The sequence below is a fragment of the Lolium perenne genome, chromosome 5 (genome assembly GCF_019359855.2).
Source record: "Lolium perenne isolate Kyuss_39 chromosome 5, Kyuss_2.0, whole genome shotgun sequence".
Classification (NCBI taxonomy): Eukaryota; Viridiplantae; Streptophyta; class Magnoliopsida; order Poales; family Poaceae; genus Lolium; species Lolium perenne.
Window position 1 is genome coordinate 263,783,277 of NC_067248.2, and position 19,669 is coordinate 263,802,945.

General features: G+C 48.9%; 2 protein-coding genes across 2 annotated transcripts; one reads left to right on the forward strand and one right to left on the reverse strand.

The window, feature by feature from the left end:
- Positions 1 to 1,484: 1,484 nt before the first annotated feature.
- Positions 1,485 to 13,007, forward strand: LOC127302954 (B3 domain-containing protein LOC_Os12g40080-like). Its single transcript, XM_051333688.2, has 8 exons — positions 1,485 to 1,613; positions 1,751 to 1,893; positions 3,552 to 3,873; positions 3,954 to 4,144; positions 4,278 to 4,764; positions 4,871 to 4,991; positions 12,180 to 12,294; positions 12,552 to 13,007. Exons 1-8 carry the CDS (start codon positions 1,595 to 1,597, stop codon positions 12,819 to 12,821), a joined length of 1,668 nt encoding a protein of 555 aa, XP_051189648.1. The 5' UTR covers positions 1,485 to 1,594; the 3' UTR covers positions 12,822 to 13,007.
- On the reverse strand, positions 5,141 to 12,160 carry LOC139831177 (uncharacterized). Its single transcript, XM_071820536.1, has 3 exons — positions 11,920 to 12,160; positions 9,335 to 11,881; positions 5,141 to 5,307 (listed from the first exon to the last, which is right to left on the reverse strand). Exons 1-3 carry the CDS (start codon positions 12,158 to 12,160, stop codon positions 5,282 to 5,284), a joined length of 2,814 nt encoding a protein of 937 aa, XP_071676637.1. The 3' UTR covers positions 5,141 to 5,281.
- Positions 13,008 to 19,669: the final 6,662 nt, after the last annotated feature.

Genomic DNA, 19,669 nt, shown 5'->3' on the forward strand with positions numbered 1-19,669 from the left:
AAGCATTGATTGTATGCATTGGTTATGGAAGAACTACCAGTTTGCTTGGCAAGGTTTGTACGAAGGGCATCATGGATATTGTAGTGTGATGCTTAAAGCTGTGGAAAATTATGACCTATGGATTTGGCATTATTTCTTTGACATGGCGAGATCACATAATGACATTAACATGCTGCAGCGCTCTCCGGTGTTTTTGAAACTTGTGGAAGGTCATGCTCCACCATGCAACTATGAGATCAATGACAACCAATATACCAAATGCTACTATCTAGCCGATGGTATCCATCCAACACATCCGACATTTGTCAAGACAATCTACGCGCCAATGAGTCAGAAGAACTACCACTTTGTTGAGCGCTAGGAGAGCTTCCGAAAGGATGTCGAGCGGGGATTTAGTGTGTTTCAAGATTAATTTGCTATTGTTCGGTATCCTGCTCTTTCCTGGTCCCACGACCAAATGTGAACGGTGATGCAAGTTTGTGTGATCATGCACAACATGATCATCGAGAATGACCGCAATACTCGAGCCAGGCATGCTGGTCCCTACGAGTGTCAGAGACCTCTTGCGGAGGTTAATCATTAGGTGCCTACAGAGTTTGCTGATTTTCTCGTCATGCATACATAAATCCATGATAGCATTATTCACGCTCAACTGTAATATGATATCGTAGAGCATCTATGGAGGCTCAAAGGAGAGGCATTAACTGCGCCAACCCCGCCATCTAGCCCAACTTTTATTTATTTGCTTTGTTGTTTGTTAACGTTTAATTTGAAAACAATGTTGTCAAACATATTTATTTGTATGGTATGTTTAAAATTGGTTGTGTCTTGAAATACTCATAACCTTAAATAAAATTTGGGGATGCCACACTAGAAACACACGCGCCCCGAGAACGGCAACTGGCGGCAGCGTCGGCCAAAAGCTCAATCCAGCGTTATAAGAGCATCTACACTCGTCCCTCTTATATAGGTTTCGGTGGTGACCATTTTTGGTCCATATGGGGGGCTCCGGCGCTAAACATAAAATGGGGGTCACCCGTGATCTCTATACAAATGACGTTGCCAAGGCTAGCCCGTAAAGATTTTCCAGCCATCCGCCAGCCCCGCTAGCCTCTCTTTCTACTAGCTTCGGCTTAAGGGCGCCGGATGGAAAGTCGGGCCGCGGCAGCCTGAAAATAAATTGAGGGGCCGCGATTGGGTACAGCGCCGATGCCCCCAAAAACGTATAGGAAAAACGTATAGGGTACCTTTGGGGAGGGAAAATGGAGACTCTCTAACTAAATGCTGGGGATGTTTTTTTTTTTATTGTTGTTGTTGTTGCGAGACACGTACCCTTCTTTCTATCAAGAGATTCTCAAACGCCATCTCCATGACTCCACCAGCTGAGGTCTGCGCCTATCTACCTCCCTCCCACCCACACGCTGAGTAAAATAATTGATTGTCGAGGAGCTGCCAACATTTCCTCTTCTGGCAATGGGAGCGTGGTAACTTTACCCACCACCTTGCCCAAAACCATCAAAGAAACCACGTTTGGTTCACGGGCTATCGGCGACGCAGGCGGCCGGCGGATCGGGTACCGACGCGGCGGCGATCGATGGGCGGCTCTAACCTAGGTAACCACGACCTTCTTGATTCCTGGGCAAGGGTTCACCTCGCTCCCATGGACGGCCGGGGAGATATACCGTCTCCTTTTCTTGATTTATGACCGTTGCTTTGTGCTCTGGCCTCTGGTCGCCGACACAATCATCAGGCCACGGCGGCGGCTGCGAGATGGACGACGACGACGACGGCAGTTTCGAGGTTTGCGCCATGTGGAGGGAGCTAGCTAGCTTCAAGAACGATGGCGCGAAGCGGTTCCTCATGGTGGCCTCCGATGGTTTCAGAGACAGCCTGGTGAGAGCTAGCTCCCTTTCCGCCCGCATTCATTCAGCTGCTTCCGGTGCTGCTCCTGGAAAATGCTCCAGAGACAGCGAGGGAATCTGCTTCAGACCACCCCCTTCTTGATTAAAGGGCTGCGATTTGGGGTTTTTTTCTTCCCATAATAATTTCATTCTTAACTATGTGCGAAATTTCCCCTGTTTTCAGATTGTTAATTCCCCTGTTTTCCTTTAATAACTGTACCAAAACATGAGGCTCGAGACTGAAAACTCCTAGACGATAACCTTCCCTGTCTGAAAACTAGGAGACACTTTTATCCTCTTAGAGAAAAATACACCTTTTTGGTCTGAAGAAACAAAATTTGTCCATTTCGTCCACAATGCGGGCAGCAATGAGCTACCTTATATATAGCACTACACCCAGTCACCTTATAAATAGCACTACTCCTTGTCAAAATTCGTTCTGGACTAAGGTTTTGCAACAGCAGGCATGAGAAAGACAAAAAAAAAAGATTGTATCTTGTTAGATGGCATATATATAGATGATAGAATTGTTTCAGGGTATTTTCCTTTTCAGATTATATGAAATGGTAGCAGGAAAATACTCTGTACACGCATGACATACTATTTACTAATATTGCAAGCAGCATTAGTAATGAAAAGCCGTGTGCATCGTTTGATGCAGATGCTGGGGCTTCCCCCGTTCCGAAAAAATTGCAAGCATGATTGCAAGTGAAGCTCTTGTGGAGATGATTAGTACACTGCTGGTGTGCTACCACGAGATTGCTATTTATTAATATTCATACACGATTGTCGGAGGAAAAATGTTTGTGAAGCTCTTATGGAGATAATTAGTGGACCGCTAGTTGCGCGATGCAGTGCTTATATTTGAGAAAGAAAGAGTAGTTGGCGTGTAGATAATAGTATCGTTTCAGGATATTATTCTGGGAATGAATTAGTTCAGAACATAAAAGGAGGTGATAAATTTGGTGGCATACTAGTACCATGAATGCACTATTACTTTCCACCGAAGTCATAATTTGGTATCTGTCATTTAAGGCTAAAATTGCCAGGTTAAGCACATAATTTGCGTTCTGAAGGTTTTGGCGTGATCAAAATTTCACTAGAAATAAGAGAGCAAGAGATGTTGCTTTTGATGATACGAGAGCAAGTTGTTAGCCCTTCTTATTTAAAAGGCTGTCCTTAGTTTTTTATTACAGTATCTGGTTCATTCATAGCTATGTTATGCGATACAGTACTTATATTTGCCTAGGGTAGTTGGCATATAGATAAGAGCTGTATAGATTCGTTTCATGATATTTTTCTGTGAAAGGATTGCTTCACAACATACAAATGGGTAGCAGGAAAACACTTTGTTGGAGGGAAAGTTAATGCGTATGAAACTTTGTACGGAGATAATGAGTGCACTGCTTGTGTAATGCCAAGTGTGTGCTACTAATGTTCGCCAAAAATGATAATTTGGTAACTCGTGTCATTTAAGTCCGAAATTCCCCTGTTCAGGCCATAATATCGTATGACTTTTGTTCGTTTGTTTTCCACGTCCTTTGGTACTCATGCAATCTGAATTGTGTCTGCATTTCCTGCAAATAGCACTAGAAGCGGTGAAACTCATGACTCTAACCAATGTGTATCTTCTTCCTTGACCTTCAATAGCGCATACATCAGGAGATTGGAAGCCACCTGAGGACTATGATCTCTCCTTCTAAGCCTGTCACACTAGAAGCTCCGAATGGCCATGTATACCCTGTTGAAGTTATAGAGGAGCTTGGCGATATAGTACTTAGGTCTGGATGGAACGAGTTTGTGAATGCAAACCACATAGAAGAAGATGACTATATTCTGTTTGTGTCCCTTGTGAACTCAATCTTTAAGGTTCATATTTTCGATTCATCCGGTCATGAGAAGTCTTCATGCTCTCAACCACCCTTTGGCGTATTTGGAGCTGTTCCTCCTTGTGATCATCATGTGCTGAATGGTAAAGTGAATCACAACTTGAAGTCTAATTAATGCTTTGATATGATTTTGTGATTATTGTACAATGTACTTGATTTGCAGAACAAGCGGTGCCTGATCCTGGACATGTTCAGACCTCAAGTGACATTAGCTACACTACGTTACCTGGGTGCCGTCTCACAAAAGCACAAGACAAGAAAGTACTAGAAATAGCTGATACCATGGAGTCTGAAATTCCTCTGCACGTGGCAGCCATGGACAAACAAAATATCCACTCGAAGGACTCCTTTGTTGTAAGTTACATCCTTTCTCAGATAATTTCTTGCTTATATATATATTTGTTACTCCAATACATATGGCATATTCTTGCTGGTCAATGCTCCATCTTTTTAATCTTGCCTCTTTTTCTTTATTCTGATCCTGCAGTACATACCGTTGCTACTTGTGCTGAACCATTTCAAGGATGAAATAAGTAAACCTACTATTCAACTTGAAGCACCTGACAACCACATATACAGTGTTGGAGCAAGGAAGCAGAGTGATGATCTAGTAGTCCTAGATTCTGCATGGGATAGTTTTGTAGCTTCTCAGTACATACAAGAGAAGGACCTCCTTATTTTCAGAAGCACAAAGAAAAACCACCTCGAAGTTTTCATCCTTGACCCAAGCGGTCGTGAGAAAACCCCTTCAAATATTGTCATTGGAAATTCTTCTAGTACCCAAGAAATGAGTGGAGATTCTCTTCAGATTGTTGATCCACCCCCTCATGCAATTTTTGAATTGAGCAGTTCAGATGATGATGACATCATGAGAGAAGGCACGAGAGAATCTTGCAGGGTGCAAAAGCGGGTGACACGTAGTTCTGCGAAAGCTCGGGAGATGGCTTCAACGTCCTCCCCTGCTACTAAATCAGGTCATCCTATTCTTGTTGCCTGTGTTTTTTATTTTGTTATACCATATTTTAATTAAAATTCTGATCATTTCATGCTCAGCCTAAGAGAATATGGTAGGGTTTTCAGGATACGAAGCTCGCAAGACGCATGATGGAGCACCTGTGAAGCTTGGAGTCGGTTCAGAACCTCCTTCCAACAATCTTGGGGGTACTTACATTTTAGGCATGAAAGCAAGTCTATCTTTGCAGATGGAGAAGAATGTTTTTTTAGATAACAGGCATTACATGCCCAGCCTTAAATTAATAAGACCACAACAGTCAGGATCACAGTTATTACAACACATCAGAACACACCGATCCGTACCAGATGAAAAGAGGATTACATGCAAGATCGGGAGACTAAACAGGCAGAGTTTCAACTAGAGCATAAACTAGGATGATGAAAGTAGCGCTTCACACATGAGCCGCCGCTGGATTGTAAGTTTTGAGGAAGAGGGTCTTCATGAGGGAGATCAAGCCGTCCACCAGCTCGACGTCTTTACTTCTTGCAAGAGGTCGCCATTGCTGCAGTAAGATGGTAGTTTTGAACACACAATCAGCAGGTTGTTTTGGGAAAGTTCCCTCAATCGAGAATTTGTTGCGAATGTTCCAAAGAGCCCAACTTTGGGCAGCAAACAGAAGCCAAATAAATCTCCTTGCTTTCCCCGAAAAAAGATTCAAAATGTCAAAAAACTGGGGAAAGGATGTGGGATTCCACTGAACCGCAAGCATCGAGCGAACTCCGCTCCAAAGAAATTTAGCAAGGTGGCAGCTGAAGAAGAGATGATCTGCCGACTCCGGCAAGCCGCAGAGGACACACTGTCCATTGGACGGGCCATGTCGTCTGGCCAGCTGTTCATTAGTTGGGAGCCTGTTTCTGGCAAGTTGCCAAGAAAAGATTTTGACCTTTAAGGGAATGTTTGCAGACCAGATGTCATTGGCGTAAGAACAAGCTTCTCCTTGACACAGTTTGCGGTAAAGCGAGGACGTGGAGAAACTCCCAGAAGGTTCAAGGGCCCAGGAAACTTTGTCTCTCAAAACAGAAGGTGCGGCCTGGGCCAGCTCAGCAAGCAAAACGTTCCATTGTTCAGTTTCAAGAGGGCCAAAAGTCCTACGGAACGGAATATGCCAGGTTGTCCCTCTGGACGCCGTAGCAACTGTCATAGCAGGGTAGGAGCAAATATCGAAGAGTGTATGGAACCTCTCGCACAGAGGGGATTCACCAGACCACCAATCAGTCCAAAACAAAATATTCTGGCCATTGCCAAGGATGAATTTCGCGCCAAGCTTAAAGAAGTGCTTTATCTTGTGCAGCTGATGCCAGAAAGGGGATCCTCCCGACGGTGAGGAACTAAAGATGTTGGTTGCACCAGGATACTTAGCACGCAGCAGTTTTAACCACAAACATTGTCCCTCGTCCTCGTTGTATAGGCGCCAGATCCATTTTGTCATCAAGGCAATATTGAGGAAACGAGAGTTCAGGACTCCAAGACCACCCTGGTCTTTGGGACGGCAGACGTCGGGCCACTTGACCCAGTGGAATTTGCGCTTCTCACCAGTTCCTTCCCAGAAGAATCTGGCCAGGTGACTATCAAACCCAGCATGAGTACCCTCCGAAAGCAAGAAGAGTCCCATGGAGTAGATTGGCAGGCTTGAGAGCGAAGAGTTTGTAAGGATAAGTCTTGCCGCTGAAGACATAAACCTTCCCTGCCAAGGTTCTACTCGACGGCCCACAACGTTGACAAGGTTAGCCATGTCAGCAATGGTCAACTTACGATCTGAGATCGGGAAGCCAAGGTAAGTTAAAGGGAAGGAGCCAACCCTGCAGTTAAGAGCGTTAGCCACTCTGGCCTGCTCATCCTGCTCAGCCCCCATCACGATAACCTCGCTCTTAAGGAAGTTGATCTTTAGACCCGAGAGCAGCTCAAAGCACAACAAGAGAAACTTCACATTCATAATGCTGTTTGGTTCATTCTGGAACAGAAGGATCGTATCGTCTGCGTATTGGAGATGGGTAACTCCACCCGGGACAAGGTGGGGAACCACCCCACGAATGTGCCCCGCCCTGGCAGCAGCATCCAGGATAGCGGCCAAAGCATCAGCGATGAAATCAAAGAGAAGCGGTGAGATTGGGTCGCCTTGTCTTACTCCGCGTTTGTTCCTAAAGTAAGGGCCAACCTCGCCATTAATACAGATTGCCGTCTGGCCACCAGAAACAAGCTGCATAATTCTGTGGATGAAGCCAGATTCAAAACCCTTCCGAATCAGCACCTCCCGCAAAAAAGCCCAGTTCACCCTGTCGTAGGCTTTTTCGAAGTCTAACTTAAGAATCACTGCATTCTGCCTCTTGCTCTTGATCTCATGGACTATTTCGTGAAGTGCCAAAGCCCCGTCATGAATGTACCGACCTTTGATGAACGCAGTCTGAGAGTGTGCAATAATCCGGTGCGCTACCGGAGAAAGTCTTGTTGCATATGCTTTGGAGATCAGTTTGAAGATGACATTGATAAGGGCAATGGGACAGAACAGCTTAATGGACTCAGCCCCAGGCACTTTGGGGATGAGGGAAAGGATGCCAAAATTGAGTCTAGAAACATCAAGCATGCCTAGCGCAAAGCCGTTCAGAATGATCAGCACCAAGGGTCTCAAGGTTGGCCAGAACTTCTTGTAGAAAGCAACTGGGAAGCCATCTGGCCCAGGTGCCGTGTTTGTCTTAGTGTCTCGCAGAACCTCATCAAGTTCTTCAGCAGTGAAGGATAGGGACAACGCCAAATTTTCTTCAGCATTAGCCTGTTGGTCAGCACTCCAAAGCTGCGGAGAAGTGGTTAAGGGTTTTGGATCCTCAGTACCAAGCAGCTCGCGGTAGAATTGGTAAATGTGAGCCTGGATCTCCCCCTTCTCAACAATAGTTCCTCCCTCCGTGTTCAGGTTAGTAATCAGGCATTTCCGTCTGCGGCCATTTGCTATGGAATGAAAATATGCCGTGTTTGCATCACCTTTAAGGGTCCAGTCCAGGCGCCCACGTTGGCGCCAGTATTCTTCCTCAAGCTCAAAGAGTTTTGTCAGTTGGTCTTCAAGGGAATAGCGGTAGGCCCAACCCTCAGCATCCAACGAGCCAGCATCAGCAAGCAGATCCAACTCTTGGATTTCAGCGGCTAGAGCAGCCTTGCAAGCTCTATTCTCCCTGCTCCTATTTGCCCCCCAACCCTTGAGGTATTGGCGCAACCCAGCAGCCTGTGCCACCCACACATCTAGCGGGTCACGGTGACGCAAGGGGCGCTGCAGGAGTGCGAGCCACTTCGTGGCCACCAAATCTGGGAAGCCTGGGATATCTAGCCAGGAGGTTTCGAAGAAGAAACGTGAGGATTTGCGTGCGGAGGTTTCCCCAGTATCAAGCAGAAGTGGTGTGTGATCAGAACCAATCTGGGTTTCTGCCCGCAGGGTGGTAAGAGGGAAGCACTGTTCCCAGCTCGTGGAGACAAAGGCCCGGTCCAGGACACTCCTTACCGGGTCTAGCTGTTTGTTCGTCCAAGTAAACCTGGCGCCCGATCTCGGGATCTCACAAAGCGACAATCTAGCAAGGCAGTCATTAAATAAGTTGACTCTTGGCCAATTTATATTCGTGTTGTTCTTGTCCAGAGCTCCTCGGATGAGGTTAAAATCTCCAAGGATCACCACTGGATCCCGGCAAGAAGCAATCTTGGTCTCCAGCTCTTGGAGAAAGGCCAGGGATCGACTATGATCGGCAGGGCCGTAAACACCGACGAACTCACATCTAATTCTTTTCAGACGATCAAAGAGCTGAACACTAATGAAGAATTCTCCTTTTTGAACCTCCCCAACCTCAAAGGAGCTATCTCTAACCCCAAGCAGCATCCCGCCAGAGTTGCCTACAGCAGGGACCCAAGCCCAAAAAAATTGGTCACTATCCTCCAGACCATGCAGCTCTTGCATGGAGAAGTCTTGTCGCATAGTCTCTTGTAGGAATAGAACATCAATCTTGTTCAATCTAAGGTACTCTTTAAGCTGAGTCCGTCGGCCTTTCCGACCGAAACTCCGAATATTCCAGCCCAGGGCTCTCATTGAGGACACTCCTTTAGAGCCCGTGCTTGGCGAGCTGGGGTACATCTGAGCGTACGCTTGACATTGTTGTTTGTAAGCTTGGCTTGCACGACTAACTGGTTGATGGTGAGGTGGTCCTCATCCGACGCACTGTCGGATTGACCGCCGGGCTTGGTGGAGAGCATAGCCGGTGCATTCCCCACAGGGGCTCGGGGTGGATTTGCGTTGTTAACTTCCTTAGCATTCTGTTCCTTGTCCTTCATATCTTTCACTGCCGCAGCTTTGGCCAACGCTTCTGCTAGCGCAGCTTGAGCGAGCTCCTTGGCCCGAATTAGCTCAAGAATCTCCAGGGGATTGTCCCCTGAAGAGCCTAGGAGAATATTGCAGTCCGCAGCAACAGACAGAAGGTGCGAATCGGAAGCAGCAGGCAAAACAGCAAAAACGGACGAAGGCAAGGGAGCAGCAGGGGTGGCAGGGATCTTAGACGTACCTGGGGTTTCCTTCTCCACGGCCCGACGGATGGCCTTCTGCAGGACTGGTTCCCCGGTCTGGCCCCCGGCGCGCGTGCTCCTTCTTGAACCAGACGTTGGGGTGGTCGCCGGCAGGCCGCCTGCTGAGGACGCCGTCTTGGAGTGGATAGAAGCCGACTTGGAGGCCGACACTGGTGCCAGGGGAGTGGAGGGAACAACCGCCGAGCGCGGAGCCTTGGAAGCAGGAGCGGAGGCCGAGATTTCGGCCAGGAGGTTGATGAAGCCCTTCCTCTGAGCTGGAGCCGAGCCCTGGGAAAGCTCCTTCTTCTTCTTAAGCTTCTGGCAGCGAATAGCTAAGGTCTCGTTGTCAAACTCCCAATGAATCGGGCTCTGCCAGCCTACCTCCTCTCTATCTGCAGCAGACAGCTTTGCCGCTTTAAGAGGGGAGAGGTGGAGAGCTGGAGAGCTGGCCTCCGGTGACGATATGATTACAGACGAAGGGGTATTGCCGGAGAGCGGCGCTGAGAGCTGGGGGAAGGACATGGACCCGACCGGGGAGCATTCCGGAGGCGACTGCAGAAGCACCAGGTTGGAACCATATTGGTCGAAGGAGTTGGGCATGAGGGTTTTCGCAACTGGAGAGCGCGGCGAGGGACATTCCAGAGGAGCCTGACACTCGCTAGTCCCGGCCTTGAGAGCAGGCGATGGCTTGACCCCGGATTTCTTCCTGATTTTCTTGACTGTTTGGAGAGCGGCTGTAGTCACGATCTGAAGAGAAGTCTTCTTGGTGCCTGCCGAGGTGGCGTTTGAGGAGGGGGCTCCAGATTTGTCGCCCGACTTGGCCTTCTGTCGTTTCCAGTTGTGATCCGACGCACTGAGTTCCTCCGTTTCCTCTTCTTCATCGTCGTCCTGATCATCCTTGTCATTGTGTGGTGGAGGAGGCAGGTCAGTTGCACTAACTGAACCCTTGCTCGGTTCAGGAACCACCCGAATCGGAAAGATTTCCCCATGCACAGAAAGATTGACAGTAGTTCTAAGCTTAGCCGGGACAGGAGTATGGAACTTCATGAGCACCGGTTCGTCCTTAGAGAGGGAGAGCTCGTCGACAATGAGGGGTTTTCCAAGCATTACCATGGCTGCCATCAGATTGGCTGAGGAAAGCAGCGGCGGGGGCACGTCGTGGAGCCTCACCCAGACTTCCTGCAGCCTCCCGGAAGGTTTGGGAGCAGGCCTTACTTCAGAAACTACCACAGTGATCTTGCTAACTGGCAGGGTGAGATTAGTAGCATTCTTACAGAGCCTGAGGCTATCGGCATTGGGAAAGAGGACCGCAAACTCTGAATCTGCAACCTTGCGCACCTGAAAGTCCCAGGTTTCATCAATCAGCTTCTTGAGCCCTTCATTGATCGCCTCTTCAGTAGCTTCAGCAAGAACATAGGCCATATTGTCATGTTTTGGGTTGGATTCGAGTGGAGGGCAGTCAAACGCGTAGAACGCACCCCCATCAATCGCGAACCCAAACCATTTGAGCTCGGTTGGTCTGTTGGCATTCGGACACATGCCAGTTGTGTGGCCATCTACATCACAGAGCACACAGTGAGGAGGACGGGTGCAGTTGGATTGGAAATGGCCGGGGGTGGAACAGTTGAAGCAGGTGATCTTGGTCTTGGGCGCCAGGGGATCCACCCCAATGGATTCCACCTGGGAGGAGCCAGCAGTGGACGGGGGAGGAGCAGAAGCAGCAGGTGCAGGATTCCTTGGCTTGAAGTGCCTAGCTGACTTCTGCTGGCGCGGCGGGACGAACTCGCCTTCTTCCTGGAAACGGCGGCTATCATGATTGTACGCAGGGCGCCCTGCCCCATCATACCGGAAGGACTGGCCCGCGTACCGGCGGTCTGGCGAGCGCTCTCGCTCCCAGTCCTGGCGGCGGAGCTCATGCTCACGTTCGGCACGGTGGCGCAGCTCGAGTTCGCGGCGGCGCTCTGCCGGCGGAACCTCATCTTCAAAAGGGCGTTTGTTGGATTGGCGATCGGCGCGGTTGCGGTCCATGGGAGCAGGGCGGGAGGGAGGCGGCTGGATACCAGAGCGGCGGAGATCAGTGGCAGATGCGGGGAACTGAAGAGATGCTAGGGTTTGGGAGGAGCCGACCGGGGTCCAAACCCACTTATACCTCAAGCAGTTGGGCTGGGCCAAAGAAGGTGGGCCGGTATGCGTTGGGCCGCTCAGGCCCACAAGCCCAGGAGCCAGCCCAGGGACAACAGTTGTCTCCCCGTCGGCGCGTCGCACAGGCGAGCCAGAGGAGGAGGCGGCGGCCAGGGGCACCACCGAGCCAGCGAGCGCTTCGCCGGCAGAGGGGAGCGGAACCTGCAGCGAGCCCACCAGGACGCGCGGCGGAGGAGACGGGCAGCACCCAAGTCTCGGAGGGCCCGAGGGCAGAGCCGGGAAACACTCCAGGCCAAGATCCAGAACCAGCGCAGCCGGCGATCCGCCTCGACACTCGAGCGGCGAGGGGAGCCCCGACGAGACCGCACGCTGCGGGGAAGCGGCACCAGCGGGGAGGTTGCGCACTGCACTCCGGCCAAGCTCCAAGCTTTGTCAACGAAACCATCCAGGGTGATCCGCTCTGGATCAGATCTGGGGGAAGCAGGGGAGGAGCTCGATGATGGGTTCTCCTGGTCGGAGAGGCAGCTCTCACTAGAGCTTTCCTCAGCAAGCACGGAGAACCGAGATCCAGCGAGCCCAGCCGGCAAGGGCGCCGGGCGAGAGAAACTGCGACGGCGGCGGTGGCCACGGGGCGCCTGCGCCGACGCGTCGGAGGGAGGGAGGAAGCGCGCGGTCAGACACATCATTTACTTCACCTCCGTCGATGGAGAAGAATGTTGAGGAGAAAGTTCAAGCAATTGGATCTGAACTCCCTATCTTTGTGAAAGTAATGGGTATTATCAATATTGATGGCATTGGCAGCAGCACATGCGAAATGGTGAGTCTATACACTCGCTTATCTACATCTGTAAATATGGATGCGGTTCTATGCCCGTTATTTGTAGTTTATTGCTGATTTTGTTAATGAAACCTTGCGACCCCTTGCCGGTATTATATTGTGGAATTTGCACACACACGCACACACACACACACAACACACAGCTAGAAGTATGCAAACCGTTTCCGCTGAATTAATCATCAAGCTGAATTTCAAGAACTGGTCAATCATCCTGACACATGTGCATTTGTGGATAGTCTTTCTGTGCGGAATATGCTTCGGCATATCTCCCGGACAAAAAGCATACTCTCTTCCTTCAGATGGAGGGCAAAACGACGCTGTGGGAGACTATGCTCGATATTCGAAGTACTGACAAATTGAGGCGGATTTCCAGAGGCTGGAAGCAATTCTCGAGGGAGAACGCCCTGGAGTTGGGAGACGTCTGCCTGTTCAAGCTGGAAGACACGGACACTAGTATTCTCAAGATGACTGCCTATGTAATTCGCAAGTCGCTGACGGAGCTGTAGCTGTCGAGCACTTGGTGCTCTCTCTATCTAGCACTACACATGACTATGAGAAGAGAACGCTAACTGGTGAACAATTTATGTCTGCTAAACAACTTCCTTTCCTTTTGTAGTGCTGTATAATCCGGGAGAATACTGAGCACTATTGTAGTACCTCTTGCCTGTTTAATTCTTCTCCCATGCTTGCCATTGGTTATTTGTTGTTGGGACTTGGTACAACATTTATTTGATTGCTGGTTGGGATGCCTCCAGATGATAAAGTTGTCTCCAAGGAGACATGCATGCTGTATGTGCGCGCCTGCCTCCTCGTCTAACACGGCAGCCACCGACTCCTCCTTCGTCTCCCTAGGATGATGACGTCGATGCACTGGCCTACCATAACGAGGGGGCCAAAGGCGACTCACACGACTTTGTCATTTCTCCACAATTGGTCGGCGGCCATGGCAGAGGGCCGGAAGTTTAACTTGCGGTGGACCGACCGGGGCAGGCTGCCAACTAGCTGTGGCAAATACCGGATTTCATCATGCTCGACAACAACGACGAGGAGTAGGCTCGGGTAGCAGACGGTACATACGCCTTTTAGTATTATATATTTTTTATTTTCCTTTATTCACTATGTAAAATATGTTTATGTTGAAAGAATGCAAAACTTTTTTTTTTTGCGTCGTGCCATTGGGGACACCTCTGCTGCAAACGGATGCGCGCGGTCACTTTCAGCGTCTGATTTGCGTCGTCCTATTAGAGATTCCCTAATTAACAAGTTGCCCCGGAATATCCACAGAGATGCATATCCAGTTTGTGCTTCTGCGCTTCATGGGAAAATAATCTCCACGAAACTAGGCTGGTCCTCGCATGTCTGATTCGAAAAATAATCTCCACGAAACTAGTGTCACATTACTCTAGTTAATTGATTCATTAGGATCAGACAACCAGTTACAAAAGGTTCGCATCTAAACTGAAAATAACGGCCGCTACTACGCCGGTCCTAACCGTCTGCTCCTCCCTGTCGCCGATGTCGTCCCCGTCCAAGGCCGCATGTGCAGCCCATATGGCTTCTTCCTGGCGGCGCTGCGTGACGACGGCCCGGTGTTGCTTCTCCCTGCGCTGGCCTCCCGGCGGCGCTCGTCCTGACGGCGGGCCAAGGCGGTGTTGAGCCCCGCCATCCAGTGTGCCCTCCTCTCCTCCTCTGCCACCGCCCGCTCCACCTCCTCCGCTGCTACCTGCATCGCCAGCCGCGCCGCGTCGGGCAACATCGCCGCCGTCGCGGCCGCCCTCGCCTTCCTCGCCGCGGACGATTCCTCTTCATGCTCCCGATGGTCGAGGTCTCCTGTGGCAGACCCGCTGTGGGTCGTGCGGACCTGCCGTTGGTCCTCCTCCTCCACCCAATCGACGCCGAAAAACACGGAGATGGCCGGAATATTCCGGCGGGTATCACGCGCTGGGGCGCTAGACCCAGATCCATGAGTTTATTTCCCGCGAGCGCTTAGACTTTGTGGGTCTACAAGATACGATCAAACGAGAATTCTCAAGCGCCGATCTTCGTGCCATTGATCCACATAGCAGATTTGCCTGGAATTCCATCCCGACGTTGGGACACTTGGGTGGGATCCTCGTAGGGGTCAACGAGGACGCGTTTGAGGTGCTGGAGTGGCATAGCAGCACCTACTTACTTAGAGTCGATGTCCTACAACTAAACAACAACACGAAATGGACTCTTTTTGTGGTCTATGGGCCGGCGGATCACCGTCTATCCGAGGATTTCCTTGGGGAACTCTCAGCGGCAACATCAGCCTGCCAACTTCCACTAGCGGTGGGAGGAGACTTTAACCTAATTAGGGGATCAGAGGATAGGACCAATGATAACATATACTGGCCTATGTCTTAACCTCCGTCTTAGCCTCACTTCTGGAAGAGTGAAAGTGGAGTAAAGAAACCTAGAGGTAGAACCCATTTGAGACTATGAATATTCAATCTCCGTTTGAACGAGCAAGCCCTCAAAAAGGCTAGTTTGAGAGGAGTCTAGAACTAGAAATAGAAAGAAGGCTAAAATGCACATGATCCAAATAAGGTGCGGGAAAAGTGTTGCTAAATTTCTCCCTTCGTCCATTTCATATGCGACTGCAGGGCGAATGGAAACAAAATACTTTTCCTTGCTCTTGATAATTTTTTTCCGTTGAACATAGACCCAATTTTTGCTTTTTTTTTTTTGATTCCTTAGAATCCTTTTTTTGTCTTATCTTCTACTTAAGCATATCAAGCTAACTTTATCTGTAAGCAGTTTTAGTATTTTTTTTATAAGTATTATTAAGTATAAGTCGAACTTTAAATTTTGAACTAGTTAATAGCTAAGATTAATAAATAAGATCTGAGATTTTACGGATTTCCTATACTATAACTATTTCTATTTGTTACACTATTTTTGCTATGTAAACCCACTTAGCTCAGAGGTTAGAGCATCGCATTTATAATGCGAGAGTCATCGGTTCAAATCCGATAGTCGGCTTTTTTCTTTATCGAGATTCTACGAACAAGAATCTTTTTTTTTTACGAATTAAATGGAAAATCCAGGATCTTTTATGTTTTCTATCTTACAAGGGCACACATGTTCAATCATTGTATCGCGAACATGGCACTCCGGGAGATCCGTAGGGACGGGTCTAGGTATACATGGACGAACAAACAATTCAACCGAGTGAGAAGTGTTCTCGATCAGGTGCTAATGTCCATTGAGTGGGAAGGCCTCTTACCCCTCTGCACCTTAACGGTGCAAACTATAATCGGTTCTGATCATGCTCCACTACTTCTAGACTCAGTGGAAGAGTCACGCCGTCGTAGCCCACGTTTCTTTTTTGAGAAAGGGTGGCTAGAGCGCCCAGAGTTTGCGGAGTTGGTGGCTAGCAAATGGCGTAGTTGGTGTTGTGAATGAGCAACTAGTATTCACAGGGGGTCAAAGGCCAGTACATGTACATGTATTACAATATGCAGGAAAGCCCCTCATACACTGGAAATCTACAGTAAAGGGGTCTATACAGCACTAACATCCCCCCCCCCCCTCAAACTCATGGTGGATCAACAACACTGAGTTTGGAGAGAAAGAATCCATGATGTGCTCGAGTCTGAACCTTCGTGAAAAAGTCAGCAAGCTATAGCTCGGAAGGCACATACTGAAGAGCCATAACCTGATCCTACACAACATTACGCACAAAGAAGGCATCAACGCAAATGTGTTTGGTGAGCTCGTGCTTCACAGGATCACGCGCAATGCTGATGGCACCAATACTGTCAGATAAGAGAGGAGTCGGTGCATCGGCAGAAACACCAAAGTCCTCCAATAACCAGCGTAACCAAGTCACCTCTGACATCAAGAGAGCCATCGCTCGCAACTCAGCCTCGACACTCGAACGAGAGACTGCAACCTGCTTCTTGGTCTTCCAAGCAATGAGAGAACCACCAAAAAAGACACAGTAGTGTAAGGGTATTTTACCCTTATCCATTATTTTGGTATCTATGATACCGTACTAGAGTATTTGGACTAATACATGCCTACAAGATGACTTTCAGGTATTAGCCAAAGAGGTATGATGGTGTAGCAATGGAACAAAAAGGCAACGGGAGACCCCCCCAATTCGACGAAAAATCAGCAAGCTTTTCAGAGCCTGGCCGGTCACAGATCCGGTCGGACCGGCCCTAGCACCGGACAGCCCGGTCACCAACCGGACCCAGAACCGGTGCCATCCGGGCAGGATCCAGTAAAGAAGGCAAGACCTCCGGTCGACGTCCGGTCGCCAGCCCGGTTTCGGACCGGCTGCTCCGGTCCATGGCCCGGTCTGACCGGGCACGAGGCCAGCGGCCGGTCAGCAACCGGACTTTGCGCCTGTGACATCCGGGCGACATCCAGTAAGCTCAGACGCCTGCCCGGTCAAGACCCGGTCCCAGCTCCGGTTAGAAACCGGCCGGCCCGGTCTGTGGCCCGGTCTGACCGGGCTGTGGACCGGCCTGTCCGGCGCCAAATCCGGTCGACCGGGTTTCTCGAAGAATCTGCTGATGTGGCAAGTGACCAATGGCCGTATTTCGAAGAACACTATAAATAGGTCTTCTCCTACCTCTGAACAGTTAGGCACTACACTACAAGCTGTTCTTGAGCTCTCTCTCTCATACTCCATTGCTAGAAACACCAAAAGCCTCAGATCTCCCTCCTCCTCCACCCAAACTCAAATCCCTCCGGGGAATCATTAGAGGAGGACCCGATCTACCGTTCTACCAAGCCAAATCTCATTCCCCCTTGTATTCATTGAGAAGCTTGCTTCCTAGGGTTCCTTGGAAACCCTAGGTGGGCAAGAGGAGTCCGGAAGCATCCGGGCTGTGGATTTGCTCCGGGCAAGATTGTGAAGGTTTGGAGGCTACCTCAAAGTCTACCACAAGTGAGTGAGCTATTCCTTCGTGGGATAGGCTCCGGAGAATAGGGTGAGCCTTCGTGGCGCGGGGAATCCTTCGTGGGACCTCCACTCCTCCAAACGTGACGTACCTTGTTGCAAAGCAAGGGAACACGGGAATACATCCTCGTCTCCGCGTGCTATCGGTTATCTCTAACCGAACTCCTTACTTGTGATTTAACTGCCTGTGAGAGCCTTCGTGCTCGAGTTAGTTGTATCCTCATATAGGTTGCTTCACCTAGTTTGCATTAGGCTCATCTTTATATTCCGCAAAGCCTAATATTGCAAAGAAAGAATTAAAATTTGTAGAAACCTATTCACCCCCTCTAGGTTTACCATCTCTATACTTTCAATTGGTATCAGAGCCTGGACTCTTATTAAGGGCTTCACCGCCTTAAGAGTGAGATGGATAAACTCTTCGAGGGTCTAGATGACGACTCTAACCTTTCGGTTAAAGAGATGAAATCTAGATTCTTGGCATATGATGCCGAGAAGAAGAAAAAGGAGGATGAGCTACAAAACCAAATGACAGAAATGACTGCCATGCTTAAGAACCTAACTGCGGGTGGAACTCCTAGTGGGGCTTCGGCCTCTAAGGAATCCTACCATGATGTTAACCATGACTATCCCAGAAACACTTCACCCATGCCTCATATAAACCATAGTGGGACCGTTCCCCATTACGATGGAACTCACTTTCCACATTGGAAATCTGCTATGGAATCTCATATTCGCAGCTGCAGTGTGGAGCTATGGGAGCTCATTGTTCATGGACATCGGGAGCCACAAGATCCTACTCGGTTGACCTCCACCGAGTTCTACAACCGTCAACTCAATGCATCCGCACGTGACAAGATTAGAAGTGGCATCAACCGCAAGCTTCTTGATCAAGTCGATGACATTGTCTCCGCTAAAGAGTTGTGGGATCGGATCGTAGTACTTCAAGAGGGAACCGATTTGATCCAATCAGCTCTTTATGAGACCGCAAAGCAAGAGGCCCACCAGTTCATGATTCGAGATGGAGAATCCGTATCCGATGCCTATGCTAGGCTTGGTGCTCTGAAAGTAAGGGTCAAGGGACTTGGTGCTGAGAAGTACAATGACGGCTTCGAGATGAACGAAGCCTTCATAAAATCCAAGGTCATTGCTATGATTGCCGTCAAACAAGAAGACACCAACCTTGCACTCAACTTGCAAATCATGACCAAGAGTGCCGATCTCAACTCCGATGATCTAGTCTCCTATGTGGCCGCCAATGAAAGCATGGCCAAAGCCGAAAAGAGGCTCAAGGCAATGAACCGTGTTGATGAAGCCTCACACAACCATGAAGCATCACACAACCTTGCTCTCAAAGCTAGAGCCGACCATGAAAGCAAAGAAGACTATGAAATTGAAGAAGATGAAGAGATGACTTCAACTAGTGACATTGCTACCGACTTTGCTTTCTTTGCCAAGAAGTACAAGGCAAAGTTCCCAATGCTCCTCAATGACAAGAAGAAGAAGAGAACTTGCTACAATTGTGATGAAGATAACCACTTTGCAAATGAGTGCCCTTATGAGAAAAGGGTAGACAAGCCAAAGTTCATCAAAGGGGTCAAGCCAAGATTGAAGCCGGACCCAATCAACGATCGGTACAAGAAGAACAAGGGAAGAGCTTTTGTTGGGGCCGAGTACTTGTCCGATGAAGAAGAGGAAGATGAGGAGAAGGAGGCCGGAGTGGCCAGTTTAGCTTTCTCTAAGCCCGGGTCACTCTTCACATATGACTACTCCAAAGATTACTCCACGGAGAATGATGTTGGCTTTTCCTTCATGGCAAGAACAACTCAAGATGATAACTCCGATGACTCTCCCTCCTCTCCAATCATTGGCTCTTGTCTTATGGCAAGGGAAACCAAGGTAATGGAATCTCCACCTTCCCTATCTAGTGTTCTTGATGATGAGAACGAAGATCAAGAAGAATTAATTGTGCTTAAGGAACTCTATGATGTTAGATGCACCCTTCGTGGTGAAGCTCTTGTCAACTTTGATTTCTTGATGGACTCACTCAAAGAAAAGGATGAGTCCATTGAGGAATTAGAATATCAATTGAATGAGAAGGAACGGAGATTCAATCTCCTAAGACAAGAGCTAAAAACCGAAAGGTGCATATCTCAAGGCCTTAAGCAACAAATTGAAACTTATGAACTTGATAAAGTTAAGGACCTAGAAACTATTGATAGGGCTCAATTATTGACTCAAGAGCTCAATGTCTCAAAGGAGGAACTTGAAGTTGCTCATGCTTCTCTCACTAGGGATCTTGACCACCTTGAAAGAGCTAACAAGCTTGTCAAGGATGAGCTCAAGAAACTTGGAGAGAACCATGATCTACTTCAAGAATCCTACAAAAGGGCTCTTGGATCAATGAAGGATCCCATTGAT